Consider the following 13,854-nt stretch of genomic DNA (forward strand, 5'->3'; position numbering starts at 1 on the left):
CGAAGCTTCTCGTTGCAATTTTTCCCTTGTTCTATGGCTGGTATCCTCAAATTAAAATTATTAATAATAACGATAAATCGATGTCTTGATCGTAGCGTTATTATTTCGTATTTGAATTATTTCAATAGAGCGTAGAATGTGGTAGAATGCATTATCCACTTCTCGATACAGTGGGTTTACAAAGTATTCGTACACCTGCTAAAAACGAATAACTTTTTCAAAATTGAGCCCAACAGTTTGAGTTTTTTAAAAAATTGTTACCTTTACTTTTTCCTTCGCGATTACGACCAATAGCAATTTTAAATAAATATTTACACAGTAGCTAGTAAACTCTAAATCTTTCAACACTTTTTAAAAAGTGTACGAATACTTTGTACACCCACCTTGCTAGTTTTAAATAAGCCAAATGGTCAAACGAAACGTTTAGAGACTTATTAAAACAATAAAACAATGTACTGACCATTAAACAGTCCTAATACGGAATAAAATCACTCTAGCAGGATACAAAAATTAGATTGAGTCAATGCCAAAGCCAAAACACACAGACAGGATTATTCATGGACGTGAAAATGTAATTAAGTATAAGACATGATGAATTTTGAATAAATTATTTATTAAGTTTTCCATTTAGCAGACGGTAAACGCAATGCATTTTCAGCATAAAAGTATTCCTCCGACTGTAATTGCAACTTAGTCTTGTACTCCATCAATGCAGCACGATCTGCTTGCTGTACAAAAATCTATAACAAAAGAAAACAAACTTAATTTATGACTTTTACCATTTTGTAGACGGTTGAATAACGTTGTACGTACATCTATTACCGTCCTAAAGCAATGCATATTTTTAGCTAATTCCAGCCTCCTTTCTACATTATCAACATGTTTTAAATACTTTTCAAGGACGTGAGAAGGCGCCTTATTTTTATATAATATTTTGATTACATCTTCGATTGGCAGGTGTAATTGTAACTTTTTACTTCCCAGCCATCCCTAGGAAAAAATATGTTACATATTATTTCCGTCCACATTATTGTGTTAGACTAAACTGCAGATCTTTATGCATTTATAGCAAAATAGTTGGAATATATGATTTCTCCTCTATTCAAATCATTAAGGGACGCAATAACATTCAATTCAGTTTCTATTTCTCCCAATCAATGCATTTTTACTTTGCATAAAGATCCACAGTCTGCATATTACTTTCGTTAGAAGGAGTCCGTCCACATCGTCCCATTCGCCAGTCGACGCTCTGACTTCTAATGCAACTTTTTGGTATTGTCTGGGAGATATGTTGTGCACCTGAGAGAATATCTCGGGGGACATTAGAGCACCTTCCGGTGAATTCCATTGGCCTTTACTAACATGTCTCAGACAATCAAGAACAGATGTGTTTAACTCTAATTCTTCATTGCCATGTATCCTCCTAACTGTTGTTTGCCATTCTAACAATGAATGAATATAATCTCATTTATCAACTGCATTATTTCATTTCTCCAGAGAGAAATAATTTACCCAGAAACTTAATGTAGGACTGAACGAACGATGCTTCCCTGCAATCGGCTAAGGTTGAAAATTGTGTCTTGTAGCAATTACGAAGTTTGTTTAATAGTCTATCCGGATCACGAGTGTTCTTTATAATAATATGTAATGTTTTCATCTAAAATAAAATATCAACTGTATTGTCTTCATTATGTAATCGGAGTTTGGTGGAAACTTACAGCAGCATCTACTGGTTGTCCTAGCATACTACAAAAAGTGTAAACTGATAAAAACATGAGGATACGTTATCTAGAAAGATATATATTCGTACATACGTTAAAATGTCTGTAATCTCATTTATTTGCAATCTCGTGGATAAATATCGAATATATACATTTACCGCATCCGTCCTTTCCGCTAATATCTTTTGAACCAGAGATCTTTTAAGCGTTTTCGTCAGGAACAGGACAATCTGAAACATTATACATCACTGTATAAAATGTATAAATTGGACGAAGTAGTAGTTAAGAACAAAATAATTACGATTAAAATCGCATTTCCATTTCCATTCGCAATAGCCGCATCTAACAACGCTGTTTTACTAGCCAGCGATTTATACGGTTCCAAGGAGTACGATTCTCCAAGTAAAATCTTTCGAAGCGTAACATCTGGTTTCTGAGTAATTGTTTCAGATTGAAATTTCTGTAATTTATCGGTTGCCAAGACTACGAAATATAAAATATTTTATATGTAGGGTTTCGTATCATAGTTATTACTACACTGCGGATCTTTATGCATTTAAAAACTCGAAATTGTTGCAAAACATTAAAAATCCAAAACGTCCATATATAATTTCTCCTCTATCAACCCTTTGGACTCGAAGCAATTTTAATTAGAAAATCAAAACATTAATCTGTTTTACAATTCGCACATAAAATTGAACCTGTTTTCTCGTACAATGGAGCTTTTTCTCGAAATTGAATATCATTTCTTCCCTTTATAATTTTAATAGATGGGAAATCATATATTGACGTTTTCGATGTTTAAAATTTTCTTACAATTTTCAATTTCATCTACTCAATTTTGCTATAAATGCATAAAGATCCGCAGTCTAGTTAGTACTGTTGCCATTAGTTTTCTAACATACTGCTGCAAAGTGTTTTCTCCGATATCACAGACAACAAAGGTTTTATCGCCTGATAATCGTCCGGCCTTTTCTGTGATCCTTCTGATATTGAGATAGTAGATGTATCAGCCCATAACTTATCTGTATCGGTGTTTGATACCTTGAACAACTGGCCCGTCTGTTTAATTCAGTTCTCGTTATTGAAAACATCAAATAAATGGTAATATTAATATATTTCTCATTTTCACACCTCATTGTTTTCGAAAGAGAACGATATCTTCTCGATACTGTTCCAGTATTCCTCGTTATCTTTAATACTACTCATATTTATATTATTTTTGAATAATGATGTTTTTATTGTAATAGCAAAATCGTGTGTAAATTATGTACTGTGTGACTTTGCAAACGCTATATAGAGTCAAACAGAGTCAAATAAGTGTAAGAAACAGTAAGAAACGACATACGGTTCCGAATTACCGACCGTAACTTTCTAGCACACACCATAGAGTTAAGATCAACATAGGTATTGCATCTTATGGACTTTTTTGTCTAGATCACGGGGGGCTCAAAGAGCCCCTGTACCATTTTGTTGTCGCGTCCCATGTTACCGATAGTTCTAAGTGGCCGCTTCGCTTAGGGCACCGCGGTTTGGTTTTGAGGGCCCCGTGCTTGTAGCAGAAAATGTTTTTGGAAAATTGTGCAACAGCCCTGGCTACCGCCTGAATCGTCGTTGAATTGTACTACCGAATTTCGAATACCTCTTTCGACATCATGTTCTCCTAATACAAAGTTCAATTTTCGAGATTTTCGCCAGTTTTCGACCGTCTGGCTTGTCGTTGACTTATACTACTGAATTTCGAATACCTCCTTCGACACCATGTTCTCCTAATACAAAGTTCAATTTTCGAGATTTTCGCCTATTTTCGACCGTCTGGCTTGTGGTTGACTTATACTACTGAATTTCGAATACCTTCTTCGACATCATGTTCTCCTAATGCAAAGTTCAATTTTCGAGATTTTCGCCAGTTTTCGACCGTCTGGCTTGTCGTTGACTTATACTACTGAATTTCGAATACCTCCTTCGACACCATGTTCTCCTAATGCAAAGTTCAATTTTCGAGATTTTAGCCTATTTTCGACCGTCTGGCTTGTGGTTGACTTATACTACTGAATTTCGAATACCTCCTTCGACACCATGTTCTCCTAATACAAAGTTCAATTTTCGAGATTTTCGCCAGTTTTCGACCGTCTGGCTTGTCGTTGACTTATACTACTGAATTTCGAATACCTCCTTCGACACCATGTTCTCCTAATACAAAGTTCAATTTTCGAGATTTTCGAAAATTTTCATCAATAATGATATAATAATAATATAATAATAAGCCAGACGGTCGAAAACTGGCGAAAATCTCGAAAATTGAACTTTGCATTAGGAGAACATGATGTCGAAGGAGGTATTCGAAATTCAGTAGTATAAGTCAACGACAAGCCAGACGACCGAAAAATTTCGAAAATTTCGAAAATTGATTAGAACATGATGTCGAAGAAGGTATTCGAAATTCAGTAGTATAAGTCAACGACAATATTATGAAAATAATAATTAAATATTATCAATATTTATTATTTTCATCCTTATATCTCGTCGGTGACGAAACGTTGAAGCCTGCCATGGCGCCACTGGTCACAGCAAGTCACAGAGGGCTCTTGATACTAAATACTCTATGCCTCACTTCACATGAGTAATAAAGTATAATAGTTTCCTTCAGTTTCCTTCCTGTATTCCTGTTTGACATCATTTTGGACACCACGAGGTAATCTTTTTGTACATTCATTAAAATCTGAAAATGTGCTAACATATATCATATGTTATAATATATAATTTATCCGTCATATTAACTACATAGATTTTTACGACTGTTCTGCTCATATTTCATTAATGTTTTTTATTTATTGTTAACAGTCAAGATGGGGCGCCGGCCGGCCAGATGGTATGTAATGAAACATTTATGTTTTTCACTAAAAAAATTCGTGAAACATAATAGATTAAAATAGTGTCTAATTTTTTCGTGTGAAACTTCAATATATTTGCTATTTAATAAACGGTAAATTAGGTTAGGAATGGTCATGAGACCCCCGTAGTTTAAAATGTTTATTCTTTTCATTACAGTTACCGGTACTGTAAAAACAAGCCGTATCCGAAGTCAAGATTCTGTCGTGGTGTGCCTGACCCAAAGATTCGTATTTTTGATCTTGGAAAGAAGAAAGCCTCAGTGGAAGATTTTCCATTATGTGTACATCTAGTTTCCGATGAGTACGAACAACTTAGTTCGGAAGCACTTGAAGCAGGACGTATCTGTGCGAACAAATACATGGTCAAAAATGCTGGGAAAGATCAGTTCCATATTCGTATGAGACTTCATCCGTTCCATGTTATTCGCATCAACAAAATGTTATCGTGCGCTGGAGCCGATAGGTACATAATCTTCCTTATAATTGTAAAACAAATATTGGGTTTGAAAGAAAGTTGGTACCATTTTCAAATTAAGAATCGAGGATAAAATTAAGGTATTTATTCATGTTTATTCAATAACATAAGAACTTACCTTGAAAATGGCAAAAAGCAATAGAACAGAATGGAAAATATGTTCTTGAATAAATCTATGAATAAGTATCTGAATTTTAGCTTTCAATTTTAATTTACAAATGCTACAAACTTTCGTTCCAACCCAATATTACAAAACTCAATATTGTGTTGAAACAATTTGGGTTGGTTGAAACAATCTCGATAAATTCGACTCAACATTTTCGGGTTCTCGCACACCTCTAATTGTAACTAATTTTGATTGAATTTCCTATTTTTGTTCACAAGGCTTCAAACTGGAATGAGAGGAGCTTTCGGAAAACCGCAAGGTACAGTAGCCAGGGTACACATTGGACAGCCTATAATGAGCGTACGCTCATCGGACCGGCACAAGGCTGCTGTTATCGAAGCGCTACGTCGTGCTAAATTCAAGTTTCCCGGTCGTCAGAAAATCTACGTCTCCAAGAAGTGGGGATTCACCAAATACGAACGTGCTGAATACGAAGAACTTCAAGCAGCTGGTCGTCTTGCACCGGATGGTTGCAACGTCAAGTATTTGCCGGAGCATGGACCTTTGGATGAATGGAAGAAATTCAGAAAATTACTTGCTGTTTCTTAAAGAATGTGTAAACTTCTGGATTTCAATTTCATTAAAGAAATTACATGTACACATTTATGTGGTGTTCGTTTTGTTCTAAGCTTAACACCCTAATCCTTAGAGTTTATTAATTTCTTTCACACATATATAAGCAGGCAATTTTTAAAAACTTTGGTAATTTTTTCGGAATTAGATCAAAACGACTCGAGTTTTTTAATACGTTGATCTTTAAGAAATGTATCGAATATTAATTAGTACAAAAAATATGTTACAGTTTGTATAAAATGGAATTTATCGTGTAGACTATTATACTAACGTTTAAAGCATACAGTCATAACTTTGATACTATTTTATCAATGTGTAATATTCCATCGATAATACTGATTATGTGGGTCTCATCAACGAATGAAGATTTATCGGAGATATGGAATGCGAGCCACATAATGTCATCATCGGTTTCATTAAAATGAGTCTCTTATCTAATAACTCTCCGTTTCCCTGCAACGTATTGAACTTTATAGTGTTTGCGAGATAACACGTATGTACTTGAATGTTTATGTAATATGATAAAAGAAGCGCAACTGATATTTTCGGGTTTAAATAAGCTCGTGCAAAACATCGCGTACCACTGTACATTAAGCCGCTCGATTAACTTAGTTTGCCAAAATATCGATCGGAAATTTTACAAAGTTACTCTGATATATAGACAACGATGACTGTAATAACAGATGTGGATGTAAAGGATGTAAGGTTTCCGACATCCCTGTTGGCAGATGGTAGCGATGCTATGGTAAGTAAATCATTAAAAATTAATTAATTTTCGAAATTCTGTATTGCCAAATTTTGGCTGTCCTATGTGAGAGACTTATTAACACCATTCGAATTAAAAAGTTTGATCTATGTTGATCTACAGCACACCGATCCCGATTATTCTTGTGCCTACGTGACAATAAAGACAGACAAAGGGATCGAGGGGTATGGTTTGACATTCACTTTGGGCAGGGGAACGGAAATTGGTAATTCAACGAATAGTTTTATTTGTAAATCATACTGTTGGATGATTCTTTCAATATCTACGATCATTCGTATGCATTTTCAGTTGTTCAAGCATGTAAATCGATGGCGTATCTATTGAAAGGTCAGAATACTGCTGACATTTTTGCCGGTTTCGGATCTTTCTGGAGGAAACTAACTAGCGAGTCGCAATTAAGATGGGCAAGTATTACCGAATCCTTTCTGTATCGAATTAACACTGTTCAAACATTCGAGATCAAAGACTTAATAAAAAGAACATATATGAAATATAGTTGGGACCAGAAAAAGGAGTCACTCATCTTGCTACAGCGGCTATAATAAACGCGTTGTGGGACTTGTGGGCCCGATTGAAGAACAAGCCAGTCTGGAAACTGCTGGTTGACCTAACTCCCGAGGAATTAGTTTCAACAATTGATTTCAGATACATGTAAGTTACAATTCGTTCAATTTTAGAAGATTAGAAGAGGAGAGGGGGTGGTAAGCTGGCTGAGAATGATAGAAGCTCAGCAGAGTCAGAAGAGTTGTGTGATTTAGGATAAATGAAATAAAACTGAATATACAGCAGAAATAGGAGTATTGCAGGAGTATTTTATGGAAAGTAGAATGTGGAACCAAGTCCATTTCTGGGCTGCGAAGCTAAAATAAATATATATAAATAATTTTAGAACATAGCTATAGTATTTACTTATATTTCGTTGAACAGCTCGGACGTCGTTACCAAAGAGGAAGCGATAAAAATGCTGAAGACATGTGAAAAGGGGAAGAAGGATCGAGAAGAGTTGTTAAAGAAAAGTGGTTACCCAGCGTACACCACGCAAGTGGGCTGGCTCGGGTACAGCGATGAGAAAGTGAAAATTCTTTGTAAAAAGTTTCTGGATCTAGGTTTCACATCTTTCAAAGTCAAAGTTGGTCAGGATTTAAAGGACGACGTGAGAAGATGTCGACTGGTACGCGAGATGATTGGAGATAAAAATAAGTTGATGATGGATGCGAATCAAGTGTGGGACGTCGATCAATCCATAGCATGGATGAAAGGATTGAAAGAGTTTAAGCCAATGTGGATCGAGGAACCAACATCACCGGACGACATTTTGGGTCACGCGAAAATCGCTGAAGCGTTAAGGCCGTATGGTATCGGTGTCGCTACCGGTGAAATGTGCGCCAACCGCGTTATGTTTAAACAATTGCTGCAAGCCAAAGCGATTGATTATTGTCAAATCGACTCGGCCAGAATTGGCGGAATTAATGAGATATTGTCTGTTTACTTCATGTCCAAAAAACTGGGAGGTGAGTTAGGTGCATTGAGACTAATAAGTAGATTGCGGATCTTGATGCATTTATGGCTTATAAAAATTTTCAAGAAATGCTAGTGTTAAATTTAACAGAATCTGGTACGATTTTTATTTATTTTGGGCCTACAAATGCCAATACCAATGAAAATAGAATTTGGCACCACTTTCTTAAAATTTGTCTACAAAAATTGAAAATTGCATAAACATCCACAGTCTATTAATAAATAAACAGCGGATCTTTATGCAAAATAAACGTTTTCTACCCGAATTATCGTTATAATTCCGCTTCGTTAAGCGGAGTAGAACAGAAATTGATTTTCCTTGTCAATATTTTTAATTCTTTAATGTGTCGTAATCTATATTTAATTTTTGTCGTAAATGCAATAAACTTGCTGTCTACTAATGAACGTCGAAAGATTTACATTCTACGATAAACTTTATTGCAGTTCCCGTGTGTCCACATGCTGGAGGAATAGGTCTCTGTGAAATGGTTCAACATCTTCAAATGTGGGATTTCGTCTCCCTTAGCGGAACTACTGAGAACCGTATGATAGAATACGTCGACCAGCAGCACGAACATTTTGAACAGCCTGTGAAAATTGAGAACGCTTGCTATATGCCACCCACGTGTCCAGGATACTCTACTAAACTAACAGACAACTGTCTCAACAATTATGTTCACCCCGAAGGCGAACAGTGGAAACAAATGTACGCGAAGGGACTTTTTCGCAAAACGTTATAGTTAATACTGTGACGTAGTGATGTACATTATACTACATTTGTTATATTAACATGAATGTATATGTGTATCACAAAAAAGACAAGAAGTATAAAAAAATCTTGAGGGAATTACTGAAATTATCGAAATATTAAAAATTAAGCGTTTCTTACATATGTACGTATAACAATAGTTTTGCCTTTCCTCAAAAGTGAATAAATTAATTATCAAACCAGTATAAACTGTTGTTCATGATTTCCAATTCTATTAACAACTTTAGGTATTAACTGCACGTGTGCAGGGTTCATCTCACATATTCAGTCCCTGCAAAATATAATATAATTAGTATAAGTAATCTGAGTAATAGTAATGCATTTTATGGATTATATACTCACACTGACGAATTGATAGGAGTTTGCTTCGAACATAAACTTTAGGTATTAACTACACATCTGCAGGGTTGATCTCACATATTCGGTCTGCAAAATAAAATATAATTAGTAGACTGCAGATTGCAGAAAATTGAGTAGATGAAATTCAAAATTGTTAGAAAATTTGACGAATTAAAGATGTCAATAGATGATTTCTCCTCTATTAAAATCATTAAGGGAAGAAACAACATTCAATTTAATTTCTGTTCCTTGCAATCGATGTAGAAAATTTTTATTTTGCATAAAGATCCGCAGTCTAATAATTAGTATAAGTAATCTGAATAATAATAACTATTCTGCGGATCATTATGCATTTATTCCAAACTATTTTTACTTATTCCTGATCTACAAAGGCTACTACCGCTGAAAATAAGATGTTATTTAATTCCACTTAGATGCAGTCCAATAATAATGCATTTTCCGTATTATATACTCACACTGACGAACCAATAGGAGTTTGCTTTGAACATAAACTTTCTGAGGAGACTCATGCTATCCACAGGAGAGATAACATGTAAATGAAGATGGTCCACTGTATTGAACGGCGGCCAATGAAACCCAGTACGTGTAGCTGCAGGATCCAGACATTGTTTTTCTATTATTTTGTCTACGGTGGACACCATTTTGTCGTCTAAAATTTTAGTATTGTAAAACAACTTGTAGAAGGTGAACTGAAAATTATAATTCTACAGGACTCACAAAGTTCTACATCTTCGTTCTTCAGTTCCTTCGCGTTACGTATATGCTTTTTTGGCAGAATTAAATAGTGATGCGTTGAAACCGGATTGATGTCTTTGATGCACGTTACGTAATCATCCTGTAAAATATAAAACAATGGTTATTATGGTTTCTTACACTATGACAGATGAGGTTAAGATTGCCATACCTCGTAAATCTTTTCGCTTGGTGCTTTGTTGTGTATAACCTTGCAAAATATACAATTTTCCAAATGAGTCTCCATGTGGTAATGTAGCAGTCACGTTGTCATTCGATGTAGAATTCTGTTAATGTCATTCACTCTGGACTTTGGAATTTTATTTAAACTTGGTCGCTCCACTCATTGACAATTTGACAGGAGTAGGAGTACACCTATTTATATATACATATATACATACAATATACAGGGTCATTCAAAATAATAGGCCCATGTATTTTGCGTCAACTTGTACACGGGAGTCGCACTACACTTTTTACATGGAACTTTATATGACTGCAACGAAAATACATTTTTATTCAATAAAATGATTACTTTAATGCCAGATAAATATTTGTTAGTGTAGACGGCAACTTTGTTTAGTTGCGAATAATTAATGATCGAGTAATAATAACTCATTGTCAGCCTAAAGGGGTAGTCTCGATCGTTTCCAGGATTGCGAGAGAGCGGGATTCGCCTTCTCATTTCTCGATAATGCAAAGATGGGGGTTTTCAGTAGTCAAAAGCGCTAGATAAGAGGTCAATCTAGGCCGCATGCAGTCGCCCCCACATTTTCAATTTTATGTTTACGTGGCGTAATTTGCATTATTCGCATAAATGCTACGCGTGTATAGCTATTTTCATAAAGCTGCAAATTACGCCTCGTAAACGTAAACGGTCTAGATTGATCTCTTATCTAGCGCTTTTGGCTACTGAAAAAATCCATCTTTATTCGCATTATCGAAAAATGAGGAGGCGCGTCCCGCACCCCTGCAATCGTGGAAACGAGACACTCCATTAAAAGTTAAATTAAACTCAGGGATAACATATACAGCCAAGTGTTTTATTCCATTAGAAAAAATACTAAAATGTATTGGAACTTAAAGAATAAGTTAACATATATAAATGTGTAGATGATGAGTGAAGTTTTGTTTTAAAACTAAAAGCCTAGGAAACAGAATTATTGTAGTATTAAACATATATATAAAAGACGGAAATCTATTAAATGGATGATAATGAAATATTTCTATAAATAATAATATTTATTTTCAATCAATAACAATTGTTAAAATTAATAAATCTGATAGATGTGGACATTAACTAATATGCTTGCTTTTTTTTTAATTGCATTACTTTTTAATTTAAAATATATAAACTGTACATATATTTATAAGTGGTATATATATATCTATGTATATATATATATTTTCGTATGTTTTTTTTTATATAATAGTTGTGAGCATGATAAATTAATAATACATTAACATATTTTTACACGTGGCAGTTGAGTTGTATGAGAAATAACTTCTCTGTTTCCAAAGAAACGATAAAATTCGCAAAAGCCTTGCTTTATCTCTATAATTCTCTTGTTCACGTTTTTCAAACGCAGTTTTGTTGTGTTCTCTATATTTAATGTATCCTACTCAGTCCTTCCCGAAAAGAAAAAGATTAAAACACAGAAATGCAATGTTGTACGATTGACTTAAAATACGCAACAAACGACGGCACGAAATTACAAAACAAGAGTATAATATTCACGTTTCAAGGTATTGTTTCTACATTGTCACATCGAACTTGCTCGCAGATTTCTTTCGAACGAGTACGAAGAAGCGTGATTCGATGGAAATTAAATTATCGTTCCAATGGAATTTAAAGAGGAGCCTCGAACCGAAATTCTTCTTCAGAACCTAATTTAGATGATTTTATAATTCCAGTTTTACAAATGATTCTAACATAGGCGTACAATTGACCTCACCGTTTTCGGTAAGGTCTACCGAGTAGGGCTGTTACTTCCCTTCGAAGGTCGAAGACTTTCAAGCTTCGAATTTCGAAGCTTCGATTTCTGAAACTTTGAAGGTGAGGAGTAGACTGCGGATATTTATGCAATTTTCAGTTTTTGTAGGCATATTTTAAGAAAGTGGAGACAAATAAAATCTGATTTGCAGTGGTAGTAGCCTTTGCAGATTTGAAATAAATAAAGCTCGTACTAAATTCTGTGGAATTTTATATTGTAGCAATTTTTGAAAAATTTCAAAAGCCACAAATGCATAAAGATCCGCAGTTTAGTGATGAGAATCGAAATTTCGAAGCTTCTAATTAAAGCTTTACTTTACATTGAAAATTCTGTGAAAATTCTGTCTTCGAAGAGTCGAAGCACCGTAAAAGTAACAGTCCTACCACCGAGCCTCACTTTCACCGATACGTATTTTAATTTGATAAATATACATGCGCGTGTGTAGGTGTGTCGTGTGTATGCACACAAGTATACATGTGCGTGTATAATTCATTTTTTAATCTTACCTAAATGTTTCACGAATGCATGAATTCATTATCGATACACGAAAAACATAGTTCACGTTGCGTCTAGGATACACGGATTACGGTTGCATCGAAACGATGAGAAACGAAGCTGTGGTCGAGAAGAATAAAAACGAACGATAAACAAACAACGTAAAGAAGAAATGGACGAACAGAGATGCGTAATCGATGTGTGTAAGACGAGAGAATTAAGTTAACCGATCCTGTTGCGTTCCGCAAATTAAATTAGTAAAAACATATCCGTTCATAGAATATTTGATATCCTCGCTGATCGGCCCGCAGGCAGACTTACATTCTAGAAGTAGGTTTCACCGGGATTCTCACCCCACTGTACAATTGTTCTTTATAAATAATTCTTATAAATTAGAATTAGTCTACGGTTTTCGATTTGACATTGAAAAACGTACAATTTACATAATATTCTCTTTACGGTAATCCACCATTAATACTGAGTGTCCCCTACCCTTATCATCCCCCCATCCCACCGCGCACGTCTCAAAAACCCCACCCTGTTCTTGCAGTTCCTCAGCCAATCGTTCTGTGACAAGTTTGGTCGGTGGCTTCTTTTCGCGTCTCTGTACGTTTTCTTTCCTTTTCCTTTTCTCTCCGATTGAATCGGATCGAACAGGGGCAGACGAATCGAATGATTAAATTAACTTAATGCTCTAATAAAGGGGTAAGTTTCAGCTGCCTTGGTAGGGCATTTGATCGGGAACGGCGGACGAATGATTCTGATTCGGACTTTGATGAAAATGTGGATTACTCCCGTCTTGCGATAGATCACCGACTGCAGGTTCTTCGTACTTCCCCCTCTTAAACCGACCGTACAGCGACGAATAGGGTAGATTGTAGTGAATGGCTGCTTGATTGATGCTCATGTGTCCCAGTCTGAAACACGGAAACCAAACGCAGTCTCCGTTAGTTTACGAGGCCGCTAGATGCATTGCTTGAGAGTGTCGTATTTTTAATCCGAAACATTCAACCACTTCGTTGCTAGATTTCGATCGAGGTCTTAGACATTCGTTTGTAGAACTTCAATCTCTAAAGATCTGCATTTTCATGTGTATTAGGTAGAGATTGTACAGCTTCGGGAACTACGACAGATTAATTTCGAAGATCATTAAACGTATAGCTATGTTGACTTTTCTTTTTACAGTTGTGCTATTATTTCCGCGTAATCAGTTACACTCTCGTCCATAAGCCACCGGACACTGTCAGGACACTGTAATTAAAGAGCACAAGCTTCCAGCTTGATTTTGTTATATTTTGATTAGATTAAAAAATTGAATCTATGCATATGCTATTTGAATAAATGTTGGAATTAAGACATTGAGATATTGTGGGCATGAATATGGACAGCTC

At 35.4% G+C, this 13,854-nt stretch overlaps 5 protein-coding genes across 14 annotated transcripts in view; 2 read left to right on the forward strand and 3 right to left on the reverse strand.

Moving 5' to 3' along the window:
- Positions 1 to 595: 595 nt before the first annotated feature.
- Positions 596 to 3,139, reverse strand: LOC143212717 (spermatogenesis-defective protein 39 homolog). Its single transcript, XM_076431811.1, has 9 exons — positions 2,856 to 3,139; positions 2,627 to 2,783; positions 2,023 to 2,204; positions 1,815 to 1,951; positions 1,719 to 1,746; positions 1,513 to 1,657; positions 1,201 to 1,442; positions 814 to 990; positions 596 to 740 (listed from the first exon to the last, which is right to left on the reverse strand). The coding sequence occupies exons 1-9, from the start codon at positions 2,928 to 2,930 to the stop codon at positions 615 to 617; spliced, it is 1,269 nt and encodes a 422-aa protein (XP_076287926.1). The 5' UTR covers positions 2,931 to 3,139; the 3' UTR covers positions 596 to 614.
- Positions 3,140 to 4,285: 1,146 nt separating this feature from the next.
- Positions 4,286 to 5,862, forward strand: LOC143212731 (large ribosomal subunit protein uL16). Its single transcript, XM_076431843.1, has 4 exons — positions 4,286 to 4,416; positions 4,566 to 4,593; positions 4,773 to 5,078; positions 5,475 to 5,862. Exons 2-4 carry the CDS (start codon positions 4,571 to 4,573, stop codon positions 5,803 to 5,805), a joined length of 660 nt encoding a protein of 219 aa, XP_076287958.1. The 5' UTR covers positions 4,286 to 4,416; positions 4,566 to 4,570; the 3' UTR covers positions 5,806 to 5,862.
- A 570-nt stretch (positions 5,863 to 6,432) lies between these two features.
- On the forward strand, positions 6,433 to 9,071 carry LOC143212716 (mitochondrial enolase superfamily member 1). The gene is made up of 6 exons (XM_076431810.1): positions 6,433 to 6,574; positions 6,698 to 6,800; positions 6,884 to 6,999; positions 7,092 to 7,246; positions 7,523 to 8,106; positions 8,558 to 9,071. The coding sequence occupies exons 1-6, from the start codon at positions 6,497 to 6,499 to the stop codon at positions 8,851 to 8,853; spliced, it is 1,332 nt and encodes a 443-aa protein (XP_076287925.1). The 5' UTR covers positions 6,433 to 6,496; the 3' UTR covers positions 8,854 to 9,071.
- On the reverse strand, positions 7,793 to 11,063 carry LOC143212734 (adenosine 5'-monophosphoramidase HINT3). Of its 2 annotated transcripts, XR_013009751.1 has the most exons (6): positions 10,147 to 11,063; positions 9,960 to 10,077; positions 9,698 to 9,891; positions 9,225 to 9,308; positions 9,003 to 9,153; positions 7,793 to 8,701 (listed from the first exon to the last, which is right to left on the reverse strand). XR_013009751.1 is itself a non-coding variant. In XM_076431846.1 (5 exons), exons 1-4 carry the CDS (start codon positions 10,219 to 10,221, stop codon positions 9,270 to 9,272), a joined length of 426 nt encoding a protein of 141 aa, XP_076287961.1. In that variant the 5' UTR covers positions 10,222 to 11,063; the 3' UTR covers positions 8,868 to 9,153; positions 9,225 to 9,269. The 2 variants fall into 2 exon arrangements, 1 of the variants encoding a protein (XP_076287961.1); XM_076431846.1 differs by lacking the exon at positions 7,793 to 8,701 and having other exon boundaries at positions 8,868 to 9,153.
- Positions 11,064 to 11,463: 400 nt separating this feature from the next.
- The window catches only part of Psq (pipsqueak), a 32,522-nt gene continuing 30,131 nt past the window's right edge, over positions 11,464 to 13,854 (reverse strand). For 8 of the 9 annotated variants that reach the window (XM_076431793.1, XM_076431794.1, XM_076431792.1 and 5 more), the window contains one exon: positions 11,464 to 13,380. In XM_076431793.1, the coding sequence (XP_076287908.1) occupies positions 13,176 to 13,380 (205 nt within the window). In that variant the 3' untranslated portion in view covers positions 11,464 to 13,175. The other variant, XM_076431791.1, reaches the window with a different exon arrangement.

The sequence above is a fragment of the Lasioglossum baleicum genome, chromosome 10 (assembly GCF_051020765.1).
Source record: "Lasioglossum baleicum chromosome 10, iyLasBale1, whole genome shotgun sequence".
Lineage (NCBI taxonomy): Eukaryota > Metazoa > Arthropoda > Insecta > Hymenoptera > Halictidae > Lasioglossum > Lasioglossum baleicum.

Bases quoted from the DNA above. Each gene is read 5' to 3' on its own strand.
- LOC143212717 (XM_076431811.1), bottom strand. From the start codon at position 2,930: ATGAGTAGTATTAAAGATAACGAGGAATACTGGAACAGTATCGAGAAG. The intron at 1,952-2,022 runs GTAATTATTTTG...ATAATGTTTCAG, and splicing joins ATGGAAATGCGATTTTAATC to ATTGTCCTGTTCCTGACGAA. The intron at 991-1,200 runs GTAATATGCAGA...ATTTTTTCCTAG, and splicing joins ACGGACTCCTTCTAACGAAA to GGATGGCTGGGAAGTAAAAA.
- LOC143212716 (XM_076431810.1), top strand. From the start codon at position 6,497: ATGACTGTAATAACAGATGTGGATGTAAAGGATGTAAGGTTTCCGACA. The intron at 6,575-6,697 runs GTAAGTAAATCA...GTTGATCTACAG, and splicing joins CAGATGGTAGCGATGCTATG to CACACCGATCCCGATTATTC. The intron at 6,801-6,883 runs GTAATTCAACGA...ATGCATTTTCAG, and splicing joins GGGCAGGGGAACGGAAATTG to TTGTTCAAGCATGTAAATCG.
- LOC143212734 (XM_076431846.1), bottom strand. From the start codon at position 10,221: ATGGAGACTCATTTGGAAAATTGTATATTTTGCAAGGTTATACACAAC. The intron at 9,892-9,959 runs GTGAGTCCTGTA...CTAAAATTTTAG, and splicing joins GAACGAAGATGTAGAACTTT to ACGACAAAATGGTGTCCACC. The intron at 9,309-9,697 runs GTGAGTATATAA...TTTATTTTGCAG, and splicing joins ACTCCTATTGGTTCGTCAGT to ACCGAATATGTGAGATCAAC.
- LOC143212731 (XM_076431843.1), top strand. From the start codon at position 4,571: ATGGGGCGCCGGCCGGCCAGATG. The intron at 4,594-4,772 runs GTATGTAATGAA...TTTTCATTACAG, and splicing joins GGGCGCCGGCCGGCCAGATG to TTACCGGTACTGTAAAAACA. The intron at 5,079-5,474 runs GTACATAATCTT...TTTGTTCACAAG, and splicing joins TCGTGCGCTGGAGCCGATAG to GCTTCAAACTGGAATGAGAG.